This window comes from Emys orbicularis, chromosome 3, assembly GCF_028017835.1.
Source record: "Emys orbicularis isolate rEmyOrb1 chromosome 3, rEmyOrb1.hap1, whole genome shotgun sequence".
Lineage (NCBI taxonomy): Eukaryota > Metazoa > Chordata > Testudines > Emydidae > Emys > Emys orbicularis.
In genome coordinates this window covers 93860044-93886574 of record NC_088685.1, presented here as the reverse complement: position 1 = coordinate 93886574, position 26531 = coordinate 93860044, and the positions used below count along the sequence as shown (strand labels likewise).

General features: G+C 38.8%; 1 protein-coding gene across 3 annotated transcripts in view; it reads left to right on the top strand.

Moving 5' to 3' along the window:
- FAM184A (family with sequence similarity 184 member A) overlaps positions 1 to 10733 on the top strand; it is a 167320-nt gene extending 156587 nt beyond the window's left edge. For 2 of the 3 annotated variants that reach the window (XM_065401662.1, XM_065401663.1), the window contains 3 exons: positions 3082 to 3186; positions 8728 to 8927; positions 10664 to 10733. In XM_065401662.1, the coding sequence (XP_065257734.1) occupies positions 3082 to 3186; positions 8728 to 8927; positions 10664 to 10733 (375 nt within the window). The remainder of the gene's footprint in view (positions 1 to 3081; positions 3187 to 8727; positions 8928 to 10663) is intronic. The other variant, XM_065401664.1, reaches the window with a different exon arrangement.
- Positions 10734 to 26531: the final 15798 nt, after the last annotated feature.

Sequence of the window (26531 nt, the reverse complement as noted above, 5' to 3'; positions counted from 1 at the left end):
TACCCCACGGAGAAGGACTGCCGGTTCCTGATGCACCAGAATCATTCTCACTTGAGTCAGACGAGGAAGAGGATGAAACTTCTGGTCCTGAACCATCAATGTCACAGGACCCACATTTTCTCCCATCCTCCTCCTCTGAACCACACCTCATAACACAAGGTGAACTGAATGACCTTGTCAGGGATTTGGAACTACCCGAGAGTAAGGCAGAGCTGTTGGGCTCCAGACTACAGCAGTGGAATCTCCTGGCAGGTGATGTTAGGGTTTCCATGTTCCGTGACCGTCAAAAGGATCTTGTCCCATTCTTCTTCATGGAAGGTGATCTTGTAGTCTGCAACAACATCGATGGTGTGATGGCAGCCCTCAACATCGTTCACGATCCAGATGAGTGGAGACTGTTCATTGATTCACCGAAGACGAGTCTTAAAGCTGTTTTACTGCATAATGGCAATGTTTTGCCATCAATTCCAGTTGGTCATGCAGTCCATATGAAGGAAACCTATGACAATATGAAACAACTTTTGAGGTGCATAAACTATGACCAACATCAGTGGCAGCTTTGTGGCGATTTGAAGGTTGTTGCTCTCTTGCTTGGTCTGCAGACTGGATACACAAAGTACTGCTGTTTTCTCTGCGAATGGGATAGTCATGCAAGAGATTCCCACTACATCAAGAAAGATTGGCCACTCCGACAGTCATTGGAGCCTGGGAGGAAAAGTGTTCAGCATCCACCACTTGTTGAATCAAGGAAGATTTTGTTACCACCCTTACACATCAAGCTGGGTCTGATGAAGAACTTTGTCAAGGCCATTGACAAAACACAAGCAGCTTTCAAGTACCTCCATGGAAAATTTCCAAGGTTAAGTGAAGCTAAGATAAAGGAAGGTGTCTTTGTTGGTCCTCAGATTCGTGAACTTCTTCGAGATGATGCATTTGACCATGCACTGCGTGGCAAGGAAAAGATGGCATGGAAAGCCTTCCAGTTAGTGGCAATAAATTTTCTCGGAAACAACAGGCAGACAACTACAGGTTGTTGGTGGAAAACCTCCTCAAGGCATACAAAAGCCTTGGTTGCAACATGTCACTAACGATACATTTTTTGCACTCTCATCTAGATTTTTTTCCACCGAACTGCGGAGCAGTGAGCGACGAGCACGGCGAGCGATTTCACCAGGACATTGCAACAATGGAGAAACGCTATCAGGGCAAATGGAGCCCATCAATGCTTGCAGACTGTTGCTGGACAGTGACAAGAGATGCTCCATTTAATGAATACAAGAGACAAGCCCAGAAGCGCCGAGTAGACACTGAATAGGACTAAACTATGTACAGAATAGTTTTTTGCCTTTTGTTTCATAATAAATTTTATTTATATAACCCTTTTGCTGATTTTTAAAGTGTTACATAAACAGGACAGGTGAAATAGTATCATGTAAAGCAACCATAAACACATGAAAAGACCTAGGTTTACAATTTATGATTAAAACTCTACTATCTACACAATATACATAGACCTAAAATGTAAAAACTTAAATATCTTAGAAACAGTAGCCAATCAGTTGTTTTAATTGTCATATTTGAATTCAGCCCATCAAAATACATAATAAATAGCACATTTTATCTCTGAAGCAGACGACTTCTCAAAAATTATAGACCAGTGTAATATATATACTATAGGAATGTTGTGAGACCGCTAAATAATGGGATTCTCCTGTCTGGCTGAGCTGCTTTTGGCACAATAGTGTGGCTGTAAATGGGGTTGGTCTGGTCTTCAGCATAATTGTGAGGTTCATCGTCTGGCCCACTGAAGTGCTATATACTGAACATGCACAATATTGTTAAGATGAGAATAAAATATGGGAGTTTTTGGCTCCCAGTCTTGTAATGTGCTAAAAACCATATGAGCTCAGGAGAGTTAAGGATACCATCACCATTTTCTTCAAGAAAATATTTGTACTGTACCAATGAATTTAGAGGAAGAGGAGGACATAAGTTGTCCTTGTGGTGCTTACATTTTTAACAACAGACAGTTCTTTGCTGAACTTTACTAAGTCTGTCAGACTCTTGACAAATCTTACAAGGTTTAGTGGATCTTAAGTCTGCAGCAGCCTGATGGAATGTTTGATGCTCCTAATTCAGCAACGAATAGCTTAAAAAAATTAAAAAGCAGGTTTTTTTAAATTATAGACATTCAAGAACTTGAAGAAACCAATTTGAAGTTTTTATGTCAAGCTACCTCTGAGATATTTCATGACAAAATAGCATTAAGTCCTAAATATAAGCCATATCTACTTTTCCCAACTTCCATATCTCAGAAATGGCTTGTCCAATTTACCTTACTTTTGGCACCAAAAAAAAAAAAAGAAAAAGTTCCTCTGGTCATAGACTATACATACAAGATTTAAATCGGACAGGACCTTACACAGGATTTTAGACAGGTGAGGATGGGGACAAATCAGCTTAATAAGGGGAAACTGGTTACAACCAAACAACTACTCTGAACCTTCACAGCTCAAAGTACTCGTTGCTGAATTAGGAACATCAGAATATTCTGTCAGGCTGCTGTAGCCTTATTTGGGGAGTTGTAGACACTCAGCATATGATAGGATTGGGGCCTCTCTCAGCAACTCCGTAGGGATGTTGTGTGCATTAGTTAAAAGTTCATATAACATTTTGAAAATGTAAAGCATTTGAAATTAGTGGCACTTGAGAAGGATCACTCCTCAGCCTTTTTACTGCAGCTTCACTGATGGGGACATCTTTGACCAAGGCCACACAGGAGGATAGTGGCAGAACAAAGATTAAGCATTGTGGGTCCCTGCCTATCCACAGTCCACTAAACCATGCTGTCTCTCAAGTGTAAAATGTACACAACAGAAACTCATTAATGTAAATTATTTAGTTTCTTTCATTGTATATAAGATCATACATAAATACATTTTAAATAATGGATTGATTGGAAAATATAGAAATACAGGTTTAGAACTGAATGTGTTTGAAACAGTATTATATACATATCTTGCCATTAGCTAATGGAAAATGCATAAAGAGAAGTTTGTATTTCTTGTTCTTCTTTATTAGGATGACAAAAAATTCTATCAACTAGAACTAGTCAACAGAGAGACAAACTTCAACAAAGTGTTTAATGCAAGCCCTAATGTCGGAGTTATTAATCCACTGGTGAAGGTAGGCTTCACAGGCTTTATTGCTAAAATGGAAAAGAAATCTGTGTTAATACATAGTAAAAAAAAAAGATAAGAAAAGAAAGAGAGAGACGATAGTCTCTATATTTTGTCAGATGTGTTCAAAACACTAAATATAGTTCATTGCTAGCCTGTATTCTATTTATTATTATTTATTTGTATTATGGTAGTACTTAGGGACCCAAACTGAGATTGTGCTCCACTGTGCTGGCTACTGTGAAAACATAGCAAAAGATAGCCCCTGCCCTGAAAAGCTTAAAATCTAAATAGACAAGATAGACAACAGATATAGGGGGAAGGATTATAACATACAAGTAAAGTGAGCAGCGATGGTCTGGAAATGTCATGTTAGTTCCGGAGAGAGACAAGGTGGGTGAGGTAATATTTTTTATTGGACTATCTTCTGTTGGTGAGAGAGACAAGCTTTCAAGTTTACATTGAGCTTTTCTTCAGGTCTGGGAAACATCAGAGTGTGGCCACTAAATACAAGATCTGACGCAAGTGGGTATTCACCCACGAAAGCTTATGCTCCAATACATCTGTTAGTCTTAAAGGTGCCACAGGACTCTCTGTTGCTTTTTACAGATCCAGACTAACACGGCTATCCCGCTGATACTAAATACAAGATTGTTTAGCATAAGTAGTTAACCCATACTTCAGAGGACCATTCAAGGTGAAGTGGCTCGTCAACACCCCTCCAGTCATGGGGGTTGGGGGGAGAAAAGGGAGGAAAGGCAGCTGTGGGTGGTTGTTAGTGGGTTATACATTGTTGTAATAAGCCAAAACACTGCATTTATGGAGTTAAATCAGTCTCTTACCTTAACTAACCTTTTTAAGGGTTCACATCAGATCATATAAGAACATTTCCCTGTCTCTCCCCCATATACCTTCTGTCAGTTACCTGGTCCCTCATATTTTGCAGGGCCCAGTAGCTCTGTAAAGCTCTTTTGTGAGCTAGGTCCCGCAGTACTGCTGCATTAAAATCGGTCTCACAGTAAACTCTGGAGTGCTCTGTGTGGGGAAAACTCAGCATGTGAGAAATTTAAATAAAATGGTAGCCTAGGCCTAAAAGAGACAATATCAGAACTGTGGACACCTAAACCAGATAAAGGGGAGGTCTCCACTTAAAGGAGCATGTAGAAATACAGACACTGCATGCCCAACTAACAGAGGTGCAAATAGCAACATAGATGGTGAAGCATGGCTTAGGTGAGTAGAATGCCCTACAAGGGCTCTCTACATGCCAATCTGTGCCTCCCACATCTACACTGCCATTTTTAGCAGTGTAGTGTCCCATTCCTGGAGCCTTTCCCCACTGTGTCCCTGTCAGAGCTTTTTACTGTGACATGTAGCTTACAGGCACCCTACACACTGCCAAAAGATAAAGGCTTGGGAGTGTAGCTTCAAAAGTTTTGGAAGATTTTCTCAACTAATTGTCTTAAACCTTTGAGGTTTAACTATGAATGTTAGCTGGTGTGGGTTTTTTTGTTTTGGTTTGGGATTGTTGGTGTTTGTTTTTTTGTTTGTTTGTTTTTTGTCATTTTGATTTATGAAGCACTTACGCAAACTTCTGCAGCCTCAGATCTTCAGACTGATCACTCACAAATATTTGGACATATACTTCTATCAATTATACCTTTTAAGATCAGAGCCATAATCCATAAACCTGCCTTAAGAATTAAAAGATTTCTAGAACTTGGATTTTGTATAATTACTTAGCAATGTTTTAGATTTTAATTATCTTACATTATATTAGTTTTCTAGTTTAAATTAAATAAAAACTTTATAAAACCATTTTCTTTAGCTCATCAGGAATAATTCTGACCTTATCCATTTAAAAAAAAAAACCATACTAAGCTATGCTGATGGCGTACCAACAGTGTAGAGTGCTAGCACAGAAGATATCCATGGGTTCAGAAGCAACTTGGGAATTCATAACTAAGGGCCTGACCCAGTGTACATTGCAGTCAAGGGAAGGATGCCTACTGACTTGAGTAGAATTAGGATCAGGCCATAAAATTTGCAGAAGTGATTTGTTGGAAGGTGAGCCATGGGGAAAATATTTCAGGAGATGCTTGTTTCCTCTTGGCCAGACTAAACAGCAGCATTAAAACTTATTGAAACTGAACATACTGTAAATTCTACTTTTACTGGAATAGAGATGATGGAATAAATAATCAACAAAAAAGGAAGGTAAGACTGAGGGAGACAACCTAAAATGAAGGGGGGAAATAACAGCTAATATTGTATTAATAAAATATAACTGTGATCAGTCAAAATAACAACATGAAGATTCAAGTGGCATTAGTTTGTTTTTCTTCTGTCTCATGCATCTTTATTTTACTTATTCATGTGTTTCTCTTCATAATAATAACCAAATGATCAAGATCTGGGAAGTGCTACATTCAGCATAGTGGAGATAACATTGTGAAAGTATTTATATATTTAGTTTTGACTGTATTTTAAGTTTTAATTAAATAAATTAGTATGTAATGGAAATCCCACATTCCCAGTACTGCTAGATATATTTTTCCCAGTTTTCTTGAAGCTACTTTACACTAGATGTGAAAAAAAATTCTTTGATTTCCCCTCCTCAAAATCTAACCTCCTTCCCCCACTCCAATATTTTTCTGTGGCAGTTTTTGTTTCATCAACCTTCTATTACAAAATGACTTGATTCAGTACTGTTAATTATCAAAGGGGTAGCCGTGTTAGTCTGGATCTGTAAAAGCAGCAAAGATGAGGTGTCACCTCAACTGCTAGAAGAGGGCCTCATCCTCCCTGATTGAACTAACCTCGTTATCTCTAGCCTGACTCACTCTTGCTTGCATATTTATACCTGCCTCTGGAAATTTCCACTACATGCATCCGAAGAAGCGGGTATTCACCCACGAAAGCTCATGCTCCTATACGTCTGTTAGTCTATAAGGTGCCACAGGACTCTTTGCTGCTAGTACTGTTAATGAGGCCATGACATATTATTCAGCATTGACAGCAATTATTTTTACATGTGTATCCCACTATACAGCAGCTGTTCTAGTGTGAACTAGGTGAGTGTGCTGTCCATTTGCACCCGTAGACATTGACATACGTTGATCGGAACAGGGGCAGAAAAAAAGCCCAACATATAAGGATGAAAAACCTGAGCATTTTCCATCAACTGTAGTGTAAGAGCTTCAGTGGGCAAAAAGCCAAACAGTTCAATGGGTGATGTCAGTGAGAGAGAACAGCAGTCCTTGGGTAGTTAAAGACCAACACCTCAATTAGTAATGACTTTGTCTCCCCTTGCCAAAATATTTTGGCCTCTCTTGCTCTGAGAGCATTGGATTTTTGTTTGTTTTTCAAGTACATGTTACTAGAGAAGAGTTTTAGAGGGAAAAGGAGACTCTTAGGTCAGGAATTGTAAGTAGCTCTCTGGGCTTTGAACATTGAGGCATGATCAGGTAGAACCACTGCAGCACAATTGACAGCTTCTTAAATGTATGCCGTAGATCTCTGTAGTACTCTATGGTCACGTTAGCTGGGATTCTATAGTGTTTTGAGTGAATTTAATGAAAGTTCCAAATGTCACTTTGTATCTCTAGAATGCACTGTTTGCAAAATTCCAGAAACCTAGTTTATTATATGTATTTTACAAGGGAAACTATTTTACTTTTCCTGAGCACTTGGATGTAGGGAATATACTCAGGGAAATTTAAAGATAATGCATAAGAAAAAGCTGCCAGAAAAAAATGACCCATGAAGCACAAAGCTTTAATACAATATAATTTCTTTTGTACCACTACTGAAATACTTTACAGACAAATCCCTGATACTTTCACTAATCTGTTTTATCACACATAGTGTTTTCTTGGTTTTTTCAGCAGAGACTGCCTGAGGAGGCAAAGCGGGACAGTCTTAATTTAATCCTTCTCAACAGAAGACCTTTCCCCCTTATACTTAAAAAGGGACTTTACTGTTCCCTCTATCAAGACCATGGTTTATACTGACCTTTATTCAAGTGGGAGGGGGAGAGAAACGTTGAGAGTAACCCCCTTTGGAACATATTGGCTCAGTGTGGTTGTTTCAGGCTGATCTATGGAGGTGTTTTCTCTGAACATTGAATGTGCTGCATTAGCAGCACTTGCAGCTGCCAACCAGGTAAGAGGCCAGAATTCAAACCTAGGTCTCATCTGGCAGTACAGGACGCTATCAATAGGGCAATGTGGCCATCTACAGTTCAACTCTTTTCCATACCTGAACTCATCGTTCCTTTATTTCAAATGCAGTTCTGCTCTGAAGAGTATATGTTACAATTTTATGACAGAGTTACAGGTGCATTTGTCTTTCAGGGATGCCATATCAAATGTGCACACTTTACAAGTAACCAGATTTTTTTTAAGTGCTTTAGGTGGGGTTCTATATCTATTTATACAAAGTATTCGTGAGAAAAAATGAATTCAGTTTCAATTTGAAATCAAGTGGAGTATATTTTTAATGAAAACCTTTTTACTATGTAAATAGGAAGTACATGATCCAGAAGTAATGAAGAGATATTAAATATGGTATGCCTCATTAGGCCATTTCGCTGTAAAAACTTTTGAGATTTGAACCTTCCATATATTTATAAGTTCTAGAGAATCAGCGAGTAGGAGATAAAGCTAGTACTGGCATGGCAGATAGTAGATAATCATTCATTTTACCTGGTAATAAATTACTGATACTAAAAAATCATTATTACAATAACTCCCATCTATCTCTTTGAGTCACTTGAAGTACTGTCAGTTGAAGTTGAAAGATACTTCAAACTGAAAAGTTGATTTAGTTGTGCCATCTAGTGGCTAGAAATATTCTACTTAGAGATAAAAGGTTGTGCTTTTTTTCTCTTTCTGGCAAGGAACTGAAATACAGTATAGGATCAGTTATATCCTTCATAATAATGTAATAACACCCATTGATTTGGGGGTCATCAGTGCTTTAATAAAAGAATGTACCTTAATTGCAGATTTTCTAAGTTTCTGGTCAAAGACAAAAACTAATAGTTTACCAAACTATACTTAAATGGCAAAGTGAAACTTATTGAACAGATTTATCTTTCCCTCCAATGAATTTGCTGTATTGCATTTGATAGCACAACTATTTCACTAATCCAGAAATGTGTTTAAGTAGAAATGAAGGATAGCAGACTGAAGTATAATTTTGTAGAGAACTAGCTACCTCCCCATCACCTTCCAATAAAATATCTTACTCTGTACATTCAATCCATCAGAATAATATACATATTGACTGCTGAGCTAGGCCTGAATTCCGTAGTAAATTTGCTTAAATATTTAATTTTCCTTTGAGAATTTATGGTATTCAGCATTGTTCAAGGAATACAATAAAGGTGCAATTATAGAAACTATTCCACTTCCCTCCCAAACTTGCTTCCCATCCAAAAAAAATAAAATAAAGAAAAAAGCTATAAAGGAACCTTCTTATCTACCAATCTCCTCATCTGTCCTGGTGCAAGGAGCCTTCCTTACATTTGTTGTTTTTAATGCAGCAAAAGAAGAAGAATGATAAATCAACAAACAGGTTTGTGAGTGTCCCCAATCTAAGTGCTCTGGAATCTAGCGGAGTGGGCAATGGACATCCTAACCGCCTGGATCCCATTCCTAATTCACCCATCCACGATATTGAGTTCAACAGCAGCAAACCACTTCCACAGCCAATACCACCCAAAGAGCCCAAGACGTTTTTGAGGTGAGCACTGCCTCACCAATCCTTTTTTTCTTAACTCATAGAAATTTTGCATTCCTATTTAGATGAAAATCCCACTTGCTTTATTAACACTTTGAGTACAAATATTACTGTGGAATTTTTACGCTCTGTTTGTAACCTCTTTACAGTATTCCTTTTTATTGTAGAGCCTGTTGAAATGTGAAATATTTTTTGACCTTTTTATAAGTCTTGAACCCTCAACTTTTAAAACCTTTTAATATTTCTTAATATGATTCATGTGCTTCCAATTGTTTACATTTTATGAACAATTGTTTTAAATGTTTGTGTGATTTACTAGTTGTCCTTTGGGAATTGTTTTTAAAACATAGGGATTTTTTTTATTCATTATTGTGTGATGACTTTTTTATGACAAAATTGTTTTCTGTGGTACATTGATTTTTTTTTTGTCCTTTTCCTCATTTCTGTCAATTTTTTTCATAAACATTAGTTTAGTACAGAAATAGGAAATATGCATGGTTGGGTGTTTTAATGCTGCCTTTCCAGAAATAAAAATTAGCATTAAAATCTCCAGGATTAGTTCTTTGAAAGGGATGGTAGAGTGAATTACACTATTAATTTAACAAATGAATTAAGAGGGAAGACTCAGGTCTTTAGGCTTTAGGTGCCTGGATCCTGAGTGCACTGCAGAAGTGGTGTTCTCTATCTGTAGAATTGCTTGCTATCCTATTCCTACAACACATTTTATTTGCAAATCAAAGCAATGGCGTAAGTGTCAGTTGGACAAGCAGTTGTTTCCCTTCCCTTATGATTTACATGGGTAATGCCACAATTCTGACAAGTGTTAAAAGTAGAAGTGGGAAATTATAGAATTAAAAATAAATAAGTAGTAACATTCTGTTTTAAGAAAATATACTTTTGTTAAATACATTGTGTTGCTTATTTTTCCCTGTGCATGTGATATGCATGCGTCTTCTCAGACGTCAGTAACGTGCATGTGCATGAATTCATGGATTGTGATGCTGGAGTTTCCATTGCAAATTGTTTCGTGCCTTGTATTACCCCAGTAAAACGGTAGGATTATTTTGTTCTTAATTTTTGTTGTCCAAAGAACTTTGATATAGCATTAAAATTACATACATTTTTCTTGCTAATTCAGTAGAATTATTAACATGTTGGGGGGGGGGGGGGAACTTGTTTGCCATGCACCAATTTCCTTGTTCCTAGTATATAATTAATGTCTTTTAAATTGTGTGCATGAAATGATACAAATAATATTTCGGTTTGATTTATGTAAAATATTAAAATAGTATGTATTTTTGTTTAGTTACTGACTAGTCTTTGTTAAGCACATGTCTTTAAGAATGTGATGCTTGCATCATACTTCTGAAAACTATCTTAACTAGAGGAAAAGGATGCTAAAAGAGGACCCTCCAAAGTCCCCCCCCCAACAAAAAATTTTTATCCAAAAAAAGTTAACTTTATGATTTTAATTAATATTATCTCCAAATATTTTTCCACCTTACGATGTGGCTTGTTAATTTGTCTGTGCTGCTGATGCTCTCCAATGGAGTGGATGATCACAGATATTGCAAAGGGACATTAAACTAGACTATATACTACAGTATGTGATATTTGATTTATGAAAAGATATTTGGATCATTTGTGTTGCGTATTGTATTCTCTGTGCCTTTTCCAGACGTTTTGCACTCTTTATTTTGGTGTTGGGTTAAATTTTTTTCTTCTTTTTATGAATTTAGCCCTCCTCAGACTGAAGCTTCACCAGATCCACAACGCCAGGAATGGTTTGCCCGATACTTCACATTCTGAGAGAGAATTTTTTTTTGTGGCATAGCGTGGTGTGGATTGTTTATAAGAGCATGTCTTTAAGTAAACCCTATGTGAACAAGCTTTCCTGTACTATGTCAAACACTGTGAATGAGAAAGTATTTGTCTCTCTGATTTGAAAATGCACTGTATTTCATGTGGTATTTGTTGGAATCACTTGACATGATACTATATAATGTGCGTAATTATATCAATTATTTTTATTTAAAATGGAAGAGTCTTTAAACTTTGTAATTATTACATAATAAATTTTGGTAGAACAAACATAAGGCTTTCCCCATTTTTCCTATAAATATGTTTTCTTTGGTTGCAGGAAGGCTCTTCCTCCTCCCAAAGCAATGTACTAAATGGTTATAATAAATCAAAATAATCTTTCAATGACAAATAAAATAAAATAAAAAATATCAGACTAGGGCAAGGTATGTTTAATCCATCCCAAATTTATTTTGTAGCACTTTAAAAATTGTCCTCTTACTAACATTTAAAGTGGTGAATACGAAATAAATCAGACATAGTTTAGCTTCTGGCCTTCAGAACTGAGTGACTTTGACAAGATCATAAAAAAAACTTCAGCATTTTCTTTTTTGCTAACTTCTTACCTACTGCTAATTAGACTCTGCACTCTAGAAATAACTACTACATTTGATGTTGAGTTTCACCAGAACCTGCCTTCATGAATTACCTGTTTATTTTATGAATATCTACAAAGGCAAATGATCTTTGGAACATTTGGGATACTAAACTAAGAATCATTAAAGGAGATCTGCATTTTGAGGACATCCTCCTTCAGGCAGAATATAGGCTTTAAAAGTAACCCTATACACACAATCGTATGCAAATATTTTATTAAAGCTCAACCGTATTCAATTGTCTATATGAAGGAAATTTCTTTTTTACCTTTTGACATGAATCCATGGACTACTTGGCTTTTTCAGGTAGTAAGCCTGATTCTCTAGTCCGTTACACTGGTGTGACACCAGTGTTACTTCATTGCCAGACAACTCCTATAACAGATTGGAGAATCAGGCCTACTGTCTTTATTATTTATATTTTTTGATAATTCAAAGATTACCACAAAGTAATTAACACTGGTAGTCTCAGGGAGAAAAATATCTTTGTTTTATGAATGTATTTCAAATCTGAAACTCTCTTTAAAAACAGCAAAGGACTATTTTGATTTATTATTTAAATAAGGTTTTAATCAGCACATACAAAAGCACATAGATCTTCATTATTTCTTCTGAAGCCCTGACTATATCCTATTTCCCTTTATATACAAACAAATATCTAGTAAAAGATGCTCTTGCTAATTATAATAAGTTTTATATGTAGTATATATATAAATGAACAATTTATATGTTTTCATATAAAATATTCTAAATGAAATTTTTGAAAACATCTCTTCTATAACTCACCTTGAAAACTTCATGCTGCCATAGTGTAAAGTAAACAGCAGATTCTGTGTAGTTGGTGGACTCAACTGTAAGTATATGCAACTTTTTAATTTTAAAAGAAAGCCATATTGGGCCAAAATGTTAGATTTCTTGGCTGTTACCTGAAATAAAACACACTAGATCATTTTGCTATAACATTCTGAAGTGAGTGTTGTATTTTTTCTTCTCTGCCTTGCCAGTGTTGTTAAAAGGACACTGCTTCTTTGCCAACCCAGTACCTCATTGATTAGAGCTTTAACATAATCATACGTTTTTGCTTATGGAATTTATAGATATAAACTATAAATAAAACCAACTAAACTCCACTTCAGATTTTCCTGTTCATGCATTTTTTGCTCTCTTTAGTAAATGGTGTATTGGTTGCCTCTGCCATTGGGCATCGGCTTTCCAGTGGTGAGGAGAACAAACTCAAGAAACCATCAGTTCCAGAGTCCTTTAAGGTCAGCAGCTTTCCGACTGACAAACAAGTGTGTCCTGACAAAACCTGTCAAATCCCAAAGAACCCAGGAAGACTGAAAAGTTTCTGCCAAATGGTATCCAGAATGCTTGATGCAAACTTTATTCCACATTATTTTGACTGTCAAGCTTGCATGTTAGATTCACATAGGAACCTGCATTACCAGATTAGATCATTGTTCCATCTAGACTTCTGTCCTACTTCTTTCAGTTTGTGATGCTTTAGAGAGAGAGAGAAAAATCCTTAATGCCGCTGGCTAAGAGCCCAGTCCTGCAAACCCTTTCTCTCACATGTAGTCTTTCCTCACATAGCCTTCTCATCCTCATATTAGTTCCATGGGAATACTCTTACGAGGGACTGGGCAAATTCCTTCTTAGCTCCCATGAGTGACATTTTAGGATTCTGATGCGTGAGATTAGTTTATCTATATCATTGTAGCTTGTCCAAATATAAATGTTGTTAATGGTAATACAATTGACTATCCCTTTTGTTGTTACATAACAACCCCAAACTTTCTTGATAAAATTGTATCAACATTAAATATTCAAATAAATTAACAAGTAGTAAAGTACACAGGCAAACTCAGACACTTTAACACTTATATGCTTCGTCAAAAGCATAGCAAAACTATGGTTTAGTCAATATTACACTTTTCTCCAGAGAGAGTGGCATGATAAGGGAATAAAGTTCAGTGATAAACTGCATTTGACATAAATGTAAAAAAATTTGCAAAATGTAAAAAAATCCCATGAACGATCATAAGGTTGTCTTAAAATTCAGCCACAGGGCCACATTCTCTTCTTCAAGCTGGACACTTTTTTCACTCTTGTGGTACAAAAGGGCTAGAAAACTGGTGGATATCCCCAGTTGGCAGAAAACTATTGTGGCTGAGTCTTCCACCAGCCCCCTTGTAACCTCCCAGCAGAGGGGACATGGGAGTGTGGGTCGCGGCAGCTCTGGTCAGCAGTGCTGTCCGGGCTGTTAAAAGTCCCGTCAGCAGTGTTGCCTGGCTAAGGCAGGCTAGTCCCTACCTGTTCTGACACTGCGCTGCGCCCCAGAAGCGGCCAGCAGCCAGTCTGGCTCCTAGGCGGGGGAGGGCGGCAGCATGGGGCTCCGTGCGCTGCCCCCACCAAAGCACCAGCTCTGCACTCCCATTGACCGGGAACCAAAGCCAATGGGAGGGTGGGGGCAGTGCCTGCGGGTGAGAGCCACTTAGATCTGCTTGCGCGCTTCTGCCTAGGAGCCGGACCTCCTGCTGGCCGCTTCCAGTGCGCAGCGCCGTCTGCGGTACCAGGACAGGCAGGCAGCCTGCCTTAGCACCCCCGCTGCGCCATTGACTGGGAGCTGCCCGAGGTAAGCCCGTGCCCCAACCCCACACCTCAGTTCCCTGCCCCCCCAAACCTGAAGCCCATTCCTGCACCCTAAACCCCTCAGCCCCAGCCCAGAGCCCTAACCCCCCCAAATCCTGAGTCCCCCCTGCACTCCAAATCCCTCATCCCTGGCCCCACCCCAGAGCCCTGACCCCTATCCCGCACTCCAACCCCCTGCCCCAGCCCAGAGCCCCCTCCCACACCCTGAACTCCTCATTCCTGGCCCTACCCAGCAGCCCTCACTCCAACCCTCTGCCCCAGCCCTGAGCCACTCCCACGCCCCAAATCCTTCATCCCCAGCTCCGTTGGGTCATGGGCATCAACAATTTTCTTCAACTGGATTGCCAGAAAAAAAGTTTGAAAACCACTGCTCTATTCTCCCCCTGGGGGCCATAGCCAGCTGGTGTACTTTAAAATATCCCCAATGCTGTTCAAATTATGCTGGGCCCAGGGTTGGCACAGAACAAGCCCTGGGATTAGCTGACTCCTTTCCCCCACATCCTTTAAGCTGCCCTTAGCAGATATTGGACATAGCTGAGAATTTGTCCACAGTTCAGTATTTGCTTTGGTGACTCGTAGTGGTAACAGATTCCACAAGTTGATTATATATGCTGTATAAAGAAATATTTTTGTGTTCTATATTTACTGATTTAATTTGTTCTTTTATCCCTCATGTTCTGTTATTATGGGACAAATAGCTTAAACAGATCAGTTTTCACTATTTTCTTCATTTATATGATTATTTTCACATTCATTTACAAGTATAAATAAACCTTAATTTTGAGGAAATCTTGGGACACCCAAAACATACAATCAGGAACATGTAAAAGCTGGAGAAAGTATACAAAAGCATTTTTACATTCACATTTTTTAAGATCAGTGTTTACTTGTTCATCAGTTAAATCCTATTTAACTCTGCTTTCCAAGGTAAATAATGCTAGTCTTAGTTTCTCATTTTATATAAACTTCTAGCCATCTTTGTTTCCATTCTTAATGGATGATATAATTTTCTTCATTGTTAGGTTGGAATTTTATGTTAGACAGCTAGGCATTATGCCTTTTGTCATGTACTGACCATTATTTCCTGCATTTTGAGGTTAGAGCAACAGCTGGGTGAAGTTTTTGAGAAAAATAGTTTATTCACTAAAAAATACAGTTTACGGTCAACTGAAACTATTTGTAAATTTGACAGACATTTAATTAATAGTATCAGCCAAAAATAGTTTTTAGGGCTAGATTTTCTCTTAGCTGCCATTCATAGAGGAACTAGTGCCGGTGCCATTGCAGGCCCCACCCCGTGGTTAGAGCACTCACTTGGGACATGGGAAACCTGGATTCAAGCCCCCACCCCCATTCAGAGCAGGGAGTTGAACATGGATCTCCCAAATCCACTAACCACTGGGTTATAGTCTATTCTGGGGTGAGTCTAAAACTTTCCTGTTGAATCTGTTCTACTTTGTATTAAATAATTAGTGATTGGCCCAGAGAGAGAGAGAATGATGCCATAGCCTGCTGCTGAAGGGACTCACATGGATTCTAGTCCCTGCTGCAATTAATGTTTATTTATATAAAGTCAAACAGCTTCAACAGGAGAGTCTGAGACAACTGCACCCCAGAATATTCTATGGTCCAGTGGTTGGGGCACTTTCCTGGAATGGGGGAGACCCAACTTCTAAGTCAAGCAGAGAAGAGATTTGAACCCAGTTCCCTGACATCCCAGGTGAGTGCTTTAACACTGGGGCTATAGTGTATAATCAACTTGTCTGCCTGCTCTAGTTTTGTGAATGCTGTTTCCAAATTTTCTTTTCTTTTAATGTTAAAAAAACCAGTAAAATAATGGCAGAAAACTAAATGTTTCATTTTGAGTTGATCCAAAATGATTTTTTTTCTGATTTTTTTCGTTGAGAAAAAATTATCCACACACCTGCCAGGGGTCTGTTTTGATGGTTTACACTTGAAGACTGATTGAACCAGAGTGCTCCCAGAGTCCTCAAAGGAAGTTTTGGTTCATCTAACTGACGACTCTAGGATTTTGACTTACAGGGTGTACTGCAAAGCTCATTTGTTCACTGAGGCAACTGAAGAGATTGGAGCTTGATGGGATAATTGTTGATGGGGGATGCAGGTTTGGTGAAGAAGTTTTGCTGAAGCTTTTGCTTAGGGTTGCTGGTGGTTTTGTTGTATTGTTATTTTTCAAAATGTCAAAAGTATCCAGAATAGTAGCAGGACAACTTCTTATCTGTTACTTATAAATAAAATAATAATAATAATAATAATAATAATAAATTGGTAAGTGTAGGATAACCAAACCTTTTTTCCTTATAGGAGCTGTTGATTTGCCCCCATTAGGTTATATTTACTCAAGCATTATATTATTACTCTTTCCTTAATCAAATTCTCAATCAGTTTTCCTAGGATTTCAGTTAACTACTTTTTTGAAGTTTGGCACTGCAATAATTCCTGTTTTATTTGAAGATATTTGCAGACAGAAGCTTTAAAGTAGAGTTCAGGTTAAGAGGAAAGAAAAAAACAACTCTTTCCTTCTCTGAAAGACAAAATCTTCACTGACTGGTGTTCTTTTCTCCAAACCACCAAAAACAAAGTTTGGAAATCAAAGCATCACTTTAATTAAAAAAAAAAAAAGAAAAGTGGATTTGCCTGGCCTGATTTGCATAAGTGCATGTGTAATTATATGCACAAATGTACATAACTAATTTTCCTTTCAATTTACTGTGATTATGCATACTGTGACAAAGTTCCTCCTCTATCTTGGTGGGTCCTGCGCTTATTGGCGGATTTTCTTGCCTCAGAGCTTCACCATGTGGGTTGGGGAACAGCCCAGAGACCTTCCCCTCTGGAAGGGCCCACAGTCCAGGTCAATTGGGAGGTTTGGGGGAAACCCGGGCCCGCCCTCTACTCCGGGTTCCAGCCCAGGGCCCTGTGGACTTCAGCTGTCTATAGTGCCTCCTGTAACAGCTGCATGACGGCTACAACTCCCTGGGCTACTTCCCCATGGCCTCCTCCAAACACCTTCCTTATTCTCACCACAGGATCTTCCTCCTGGTGTCTGATAACACTTGTGCTTCTCAGTCCTCCAGCAGCACACCCTCTCAGCTCCTTGCGCCTCTTGCTCCCAGCTCCTCACACTCACACCACAAACTGAAGTGAGCTCCTTTTAAAACCCAGGTGCCCTGATTAGCCTGCCTTAATTGATTCTAGCAGCTTCTTCTTAATTGGCTCCAGGTGTCCTAATTAGCCTGCCTGCCTTAACTGGTTCTAGCAGGTTCCTGATTACTCTAGTGCAGCCCCTGCTCTGGTCACTCAGGGAACAGAAAACTACTCATCCAGTGACCACTATATTTGCCCTCTACCAGACTCCTGTACCCCACTGGTCTGGGTCTGTCACAATACACAAAGCCATTTGTGCATTTTATGATAACTGCATGCACAAATTAGGAAACTGCACACACGCACTTGTGCATGCACAACTAAGCATGTTCATTTTTGAAAATCAGGTAACCAGTGTCACCCCTGCAGCCTTAATTCTGTCTCTGTATCACCATCTTTTGAATGTGAACTTAGGAACAATATAATTCTTTAAAAGTACAAGGTTTTATATTACCAGTAAATCCTGAAATTAAAAACGTCTCTTAGCAGACATTTTAATCTGAATTTTACTTGTTATACACTGTTATATCATTATTATTTATGTATATAGAACTCAAAACGTATTAGGGCTTTACACAGCAAATAAATACTTGGCAAAGGCCCTTCTCCAAAGAGTTTTCAACCTAATTTTACATGTGACATAATAGAAGAGGCAGTAGAAAGGAGGGACAACTTTACTGTAATGTCTTACACTCCAGTCCTGCACTGAGCTCACCTGGAGTATCAATTAGTCTCACAGAAAAGTTGGTACTGGGCCTATCACCATGACAATTTGGTGGTTATTTGCAGAATTGAACACAACATAGAAGGAGCAACAAGAGGGAGCATTAATACAATTAAAAACACTTCTGTCGGAAATATTTTTATCTATGTTGATAGGAAACAAACATATCAACCAAAAGCTAAGGCAATAACAAATAGGTCTAGCATCGTTCCCTAAAGCGCACTAAAATCTGACTCTATTCCTAAAGTGAAAGCTCATGGAGATAACTAGGTTGGATTGTCCTGACAAAATGAATACAGAATTGGAATAGAGTGCTGATATTTAGGGCTGTTTTAAGTGGATAGTACTACTGTTTGTATTAAGTATTTTCCCCTCCCCACTTTCTTCCTGCCCTTAACTATGAAGGGTCAGATATACCAAGCAAAAATGAAGAGCAAGCTTTATTTATACCCTACTTGGGTGAGAACCTATTTTCCAATCTCAGCTGTAGGGGGCTGGATTGAGCTGAGCTGGTTGGAACCTTCCTTTTATGTTTGAGGGTGAGATTCACGCAGTGGAGGATTGGAAACTGCCCTACGGATGGTCCAGGAGCCTGCATGGCTAGTACGGAAAGGGAGACGTCAGGGAGGTCTATGGTGAGATATTTTGTTTACCTATTTCCATAGCATATGGTTGGAATGCAACTGGTTAGTATCTCTATCCTATTAAGGTCTTTAGACCTAATGTAAATTGGGTTGAGGAAATTACCAGTGAAGGTGAGTATTGTATATGATGGGAAACCAATGAAGTTGACTGGTAGGGATGGTATGTGAAAGTTTCTTCAGTAATCCCTTTTCTAGATCCCATGAGTTGGGTCACCACTCTCAACTTGCAGGATGCTTACTGCCATGTGTTTATTCATCCTGCTTACTGAAAGCACCTGCATTTTATTACCTTTATTACTAGTTTAGAGTCCTATTATTTGGCTTGTGAACAATTCCAAGGCTTTTTACCAAATGTCTTTTGGTGGTAGCAACTTATCTGAAGTGACGAGTGATAAAAGGCCACTCACTGCAGCAAGTCACAAATGACATTCAAACAGTTCTCCATCCATTCTCCTAGGTAGGCCTGAGGACTAGCTGAGACAAATCTACGCTTATCCCTGTTCAATCAGTAAAGATTATGGAGCAATACTGGAATATTGGAATCCACATCAGCATACCATCCCCAAAGAAAGTTTGGCACAATGTCATCTCATTTCCAACCTTCATTCTCAGCCAAGAATTTCAGTGAGAATCTGCCTAGGCTTGCTATGACACACAGCTGCTTGTACTTAGGTCCCCCACCTTCTTCAGGACTATGCCTTTGCCCTCTTGAAATCTGTTTACCAACTGGTTAGACACAGCATGGACTTACCTATAGTGGTCCCTCCACAAGTGCTGACATCTCTGTTTTGGTGGACAGAAACTCAAAATGTCAGCTAAGCTGTAATGTTTCAATTGTCTTACCCCCGCCAAAGACTCGTGTTACAGATTGTCCCAGCATGACTGAGGTGCACATCTAGACAAACTTCAAACACAGAGACTGTGGTCAAGGACAGAGTCTCAGTTGGACATAATTGTACTAGAACTCAGAGCTGTTCACTTAGCCTGAAAGACTTTTGTACCTTTCCTGCAAGTCACAAGCATCCAAATCCTGGCAGACAGTATTACAGGAATGCATTACATAAACTGACTCGAAGAAGCAAAATCATCCCCCTTATGTCAGGAAACTATCTACTTGGAGGCCTGGTGCACCCTTTATCAGATCAATCTAACAGCCCTACACTTGATAGGCAGCCAAAAAAATTTAGTGGATAAGATCAACAAGAAGGGCTCCTCTATGCACAAATGGACTCTCAAAGATTTGGTTCTTTTTAAAATGGGAGATCCCCACTATAGACTTCTTTGCTACCAATGTCAAGGCAAAGTACCTTGTATTTTCCTCCCAGAGAGGAGAGGGTCCAAGCTCTCTGGCAGATATATTCCTGATCCAGCAGGAGAGAGACCTCCTATATGCTTTTTCTCCATCCCAGAGGGGAAATTTCCAGTGCTCTCAGGAAGATACAACAGCATAAAGCTGAGGTGATGATGATAGCTCTGGCCTGGGCTTATCAGTTCTGGTAATCCAACTTGTTGCACCTGTCAAACCAACCATCTCCTCTTCCACTTCCAAACCAGCCAGACATTTCACAGAACCAAGGTATCGGGTTACATCTTGACCCAATTTTTCTACATCTGATAGCATAGAGGCTAGTTGAATAAATTCTGTTGACAGGCCTGTCAGTGGTAGCACAGGACATTTTGATCCAGAGCAGAAAGGCTTCTACAAGATTGACATACAAAGCTAAGTGGAAGTGTTTTTCATTGGGTTCCATTCAGAGACACCTTCAACCTTTGGAATCTTCTGCTCCTGTTAGCTTGGATTATTTACTGTCTTTGAAACACTCAGGTCTGTTGATTAGTTCTATTAGAGAGCACTAAGCTGCTATCTCTGCCTATCATCCCTAGCCTCTGTTTGCCAGAAGCTGGGAATGAGCGACAGGGGATGGATCACTTGATGATTACCTGCTCTGTTCATTCACTCTGGGGCACCTGGCATTGGCCACTGTCAGAAGACAAGATACTGGGCTAGATGGACCTTTGGTCTGACCCAGTAGGGCCATTCTTATGTTCTTATGTTGAGGGTAAATATTTTTTTTCCCATCCCACTGTATCAGTGTTTCTAAGAGCCTGTTTCATGTTGTTCCACCCTGTCAAGGACTCCTTTCCTAGGGAGAACTTGAATGTGGTTCTTCTATCATTGATGAAACCTCTTTTGAACCCATGTCGTCATGTTCATTATACCACTTTTCTATTAAGACAGCATTTTTGGTGGCTATTATTTTGGCTCAGAGTGGATGTAATCCAGGCTTTGATGGCAGGCCTTATATACATTAGAGAATTTTTTCACTTCAAGGTCCCAGAAACAAAGGCAAGGTTTTCATCTCGAGGCCAAAAGACCAAAAACATCAAGACACTTGATCACGGCCTTGGATAGACCAAGAGACTACCTACACTTTTCCACAAGGAAAAGATTACTTAGACCACATCCAACATTTTTATTAAAGTGGTTTTGGATTTTCATATTATTCAGTTTATATACTTGCCTGTGTCTCTTTTCCTAAATCTTACGACTCTCTTGGAGCAGTTATGCTTCATACACTCAATGTTTTCTTTTTACCTGTTTAGAACAAAAACCGCTTCTTAAATCATCAAGGCTTTTTGTGATTTTTGGAGACAAACCTAAGGGGTTGGCTATTTCCTCACAGAGGCTCTGGGATGGGGTCTATCAGGCCTTTGCTGCCTGAAAGACATCCTATACTTTACCTAAGTCAGAAGCTGCAGCCATGAAAGACTCGATATGTCACCATCAAGAATACCTAGTCATCAATTGGGCTGTAGAGGTAATACATTATCTTTCAAGGATTCTCTTTGACCTAATACTGGAGCATGCACTCCTTAAATGGTGCAATGAAGAACACTAATCCTCCCATTATTCAAGGGTATATGATACTGCAAGCACATGCCTTTTGTGTCTGACATTGACCAGATACACAGAAATAGAATACAGACTTCTCTTCCCAGATGGTGGGATTATTGCAAAAGGGAGAGATCGGACTCTCAGGCCCATTCTGCAGGGGAAGGTGTGTGCTGGAATCTATCAGGCCGTCTCTGCTCCCTGTGAAGGTGTTTTTGCCCTGACACACGCCTGCTCAGGCCAGGTTGCCAACAAGACATAATCCTTCAGAGCCCTAAAAGGGTCTCAGGAGCCAGGAAGCCAGTTAAGAAGGCTTGCCTGCGTCTTCTCAGGGCAGTTTGGGGGTGAGACTGGGACAGAGAATTCCTACACATTAAACAAACTACCTCCTTACTCTTGGATTAGGGAATACACTGCTACAGCTCAAACAACATCCATAGCATGCTTATGGGGAGTCCCTCTTTCAAAAATTTATAGGGTAACTATTGATACATTCCCCATTAATACTCCATTGTGGCAGCTTATAGATCAGATGTCCAGTTTGGCAGGGCTGTCCTGGAGTCATTATTTAGATAGGGGTCCTATCATCCTTCTCCAGTAGGGGGTGACTGCTAGCCATTCATTGGAATCCATGTGTACAAATGGTTGAATAAAAATGATTATTTACTAGGGCTGTCAAGCAATTAAAAAAATTGTGATGAATCACGCAATTAAAAAAATTAATCACAATTAATCACGATGTTCATAATAGAATACCATTTCTTTAAATATTTTGGATGTTTTCTACATTTTCAAATATATTGATTTCAATTACAACACAGAATACAAAGTGTACAGTGCTCACTTTATTTATTTTGATTACAAATATTTGCACTGTAAAAAACAAAAGAAATAGTATTTTTCAATTCCCCTAATACAAGTACTATAGTGCAATCTCTTTATCATGAAAATTGAACTTACAAATGTAGAATTATGTACAAAAAATAACTGCATTCAAAAATAAAATATAAAACGTTAGAGCCTACAAGTCCACTCAGTCCTACTTCTTATTCAGCCAATCGCTCAGACAAACAAGTTTGTTTACATTTGCAGGAGATAATGCTGCCCATTTGTTGTTCACAGTGTCACCTGAAGTATGCCCGTTCATGCTTCAAACACCATTCCAGAGGCCATGCGTGCATGCTGATGACGGGTTCTGCTCGATAAGTATCCAAACCAGTGCAGACCGACGCATGTTCATTTTCATCATCTGAGTCAGATGCCACCAGCAGAAGGTTGATTATTTTATTTTATTTTTTTGGTGGTTCAAGTTCTGTAGTTTCCACATTAGTGTTGCTCTTTTAAGACTTCTGATGGGATGCTGCACACCTCATCCCTCTTCGATTTTGGAAGGTACTTCAGACTCTTAAACCTTGGGTCAAGTGCTGTAGCTATCTTTAGAAATCTCACATTGGTACCTTTGCGTTTTGTCAAAGTGAAAGTGTTCTTAAAACAAACAACATATGATAGGCCGTCATCTGAGACTGCTATAACATGAAATATATGGCAAAATGATGGTAAAACAGAGCAGGAGACATACAATTCTCCCCCAAGGAGTTCACTCATACAAATTTAACTAATGCATTATTTTTTTAACAAGCGTCATCAGCATGGAAGCATGTCCTCTGCAATGGTGGCCGAAGCATGAAGCAGCATACAAATGTTCAGCACGTAAATACCTTGCTTTCAGATGACTGTAGATAAGAAGCGGGCAGCATTATTTCCCATAAATGTGAAAAAACTTGTTTTTCTTAGCGATTGGCTGAACAAGATGTAGGACTGAGTGGACTTGTAGACTCTAAAGTTTTACATTGTTTTGTTTTTGAGTGCAGTTATGTAACAAAAAAAATCTACATTTGTAAGTTTCACTTTCACGATAAAAAGATTGCACTACAGTACTTGTATAAGGTGAATTGAAAAATACTATTTCTTTTCTCATTTTTACAGTGCAAATATTTGTAATAAAAATAATATAAAGTGAGCACTGTAAACTTTGTATTCTGTGTTGTAATTGAAATTATATTTGAAAATGTAGAAAAACATCCAAAATATTTAATAAATTTTAATTGGTATTTTATTGTTTAACAGTGTGATTAAAACTGCGATTAATCATGATTAATTTTTTTAATCGCAATTAAATTTTTTCAGTTAATCATGTGAGTTAACAGCGATTAATCGACAGCCCTTTTATTTACCTTTCAATAACTATGGTTCTTCAAGGTGCTTTTGTCCTCACAGATCTTATGATCCACTCACCTTCCCTACTGATATGAAATCTTTTAATAGTAGAATTCTATTTTGATGAAGGAACTGAGTGGTGATTGGAGCTGCTCTGCCCTTTATGGCCTCACAGAGGGGCCATGCAGTGCACATGCACAGCCCCAGTGGACTCTGAGCTCATGCACATGGGGCAAACATAGTGGGATCTGTGTGAACAAAAGCTTCTTCAAGAACCTGTTACGGTAAGGTAAATAACTTATTAAATTTCTGTGTATCTTTATTCCAAATTACCTGCATGGAAGAGAGGGCTAGCAGTAAAACAATCCATTGCCACCTCATGCGGTGCTTCCCCAGTGACTTGCACAGGTAACAGTGAGAGATAAAAAGGCATCTTTTAAAAAGTGGAAGTCAAATCCTAGTGAGGTAAATAGAAAGGAGCATAAACACTGCCAAAGTACATGTAAAAATGTAATAAGAAAAGCCAAAAAGGAGTTTGAAGAACAGCTAGCCAAAAACTCAAAAAGTAATAATGAAATGTTTTTTAAGTACATCAGAAGCAGAAAGCCTGCTAAACAACCAGGGGGGCCCCTGGACGATCGAGATACAAAAGGAGCACTTAAAGACGATAAAGTAATTGCGGAGAAACTAAATTAACTCTTTGTTTCAGTCTTCACGGCTGAGGATGTTAGGAAGATTCCCAAACCTGAGCCGTCCTTTCTAGGTGACAAATCTGAGGAACTGTCACAGATTGAAGTGTCACTAGAGGAGGTTTTGGAATTAATTGATAAACTTAACAGTAACAAGTCACCAGGACCAGATGGGATTCACCAAGATTTCTGAAAGAACTCAAATGTGAAATTGCAGAACTATTAACTATGGTTTGTAACCTGTCCTTTAAATCGGCTTCTGTACCCAATGACTGAAAGATAGCTAATGTAACGCCAATATTTAAAAAAGGCTCTAGAGGTGATCCCGGCAATTACAGACCAGTAAGTCTAACATCAGTACCGGGCAAATTAGTTGAAACAATAGTAAAGAATAAAATTGTCAGACACATAGAAGAACATAACTTGTTGGGCAAAAGTCAATATGGTTTCTGTCAAGAGAAATCATGTCTTACTAATCTATTAGAGTTCTTTGAAGGGGTCAACAAACACGTGGACAAGGGGGATTCAGTGGACATAGTGTACTTAGATTTCCAGAAAGGTCCCTCACCAAAGGCTGTTACGTAAATTAAGTTGTCATGGGATAAGAGGGAAGATCCTTTCATGGACTGAGAACTGGTTAAAAGACAGGGAACAAAGGGTAGGAATAAATGGTAAATTTTCAGAATGGAGAGGAGTAACTAGTGGTGTTCCCCAAGGGTCAGTCCTAGGACCAATCCTATGCATTTATGAATAAGTTGATCTGGAGAGTTTGCAGATGATACTAAACTGCTCAAGATAGTTAAGACCAAAGCAGACTGTGAAGAACTTCAAAAAGATCTCACAAAACTAAGTGATTGGGCAACAAAATGGCAAATGAAATTTAATGTGGATAAATGTAAAGTAATGCACATTGGAAAAAATAACCTCAACTATACATACAATATGATGGGGGCTAATTTAGCTACAACTAATCAGGAAAGAGATCTTGGAGTCATCGTGGATAGTTCTCTGAAGATGTCCATGCAGTGTGCAGCGGCAGTCAAAAAAGCAAACAGGCTGTTAGGAATCATTTAAAAAGGGATAGAGAATAAGATGGAGAATATTTTATTGCCCTTATATAAATCCATGGTACGCCCACATCTTGAATACTGGGTACAGATGTGGTCTCCTCATATCAAAAAAGATATACTGGCATTGGAAAAGGTTCAGAGAAAGGCAACTAAAATGATTGGGGGTTTGGAACGGGTCCCATATGAGGAGAGATTAAAGAGGCTCGGACTTTTCAACTTGGAAAAGAGGAGACTGAGGGGGGATATGATAGAGGTATATACAATCAGGAGTGGTGTGGCGAAAGTGAATAAGGAACTTATTTACTTGTTCCCATAATATAAGAATTAGGGGCCACCAAATGAAATTGATGGGAAGCAAGTTTAAAACAAATAAAAGGAAGTTGTTCTTCACACAGCGCACAGTCAACCTGTGGAACTCCTTGCCTGAGGAAGTTGTGAAGGCTAGGACTATAACAGGGTTTAAAAGAGAGCTACATAAATTCATGGAGGTTAAGTCCATTAATGGCTATTAGCCAAGATGGGTAAGGAATGGTGTCCCTATCCTGTGATTGTCAGAGGGTAGAGATGGCTGACAGGAGAGAGATCACTTGATCATTACCTGTTAGGTTCACTCCCTCTGGGACACCTGGCATTGGTCACTGTCGTTAGACAGCATATGGGACTGGATGGACCTTTGGTCTGACCCAGTATGGCCATTCTTATGTTCTATTCTTATGTTCTTAACATGGGGGGATAAATAGTGGGCTTGAAATAAATATCTAACTCAGCTACAGTAACCACAGTAGTTTTTATATTTAAGATCACTGTATTATTTAAAATAAGTAAAACAAAATGAAAGACCACAGAAATTAATGGACTACTCATGTAACTAAGGCAAGCAAAATACTGTTTTGATGCATGTGAGTGCAATGTATTAAATAACTTGAAAGTACAAATTATTTTCCTACAAATCCTTTTTGTTTAGTATGTGTTGACTTTTCTCCACGTATTTCAAATGAAGTTACAATTAGAGGTTTCCTTTTTTGTGCACTTTCTCACAGACTATGTTAACGCAGCCCTGGTAATAGTGTTGCATCTGGTGCCTTTGCAACCAT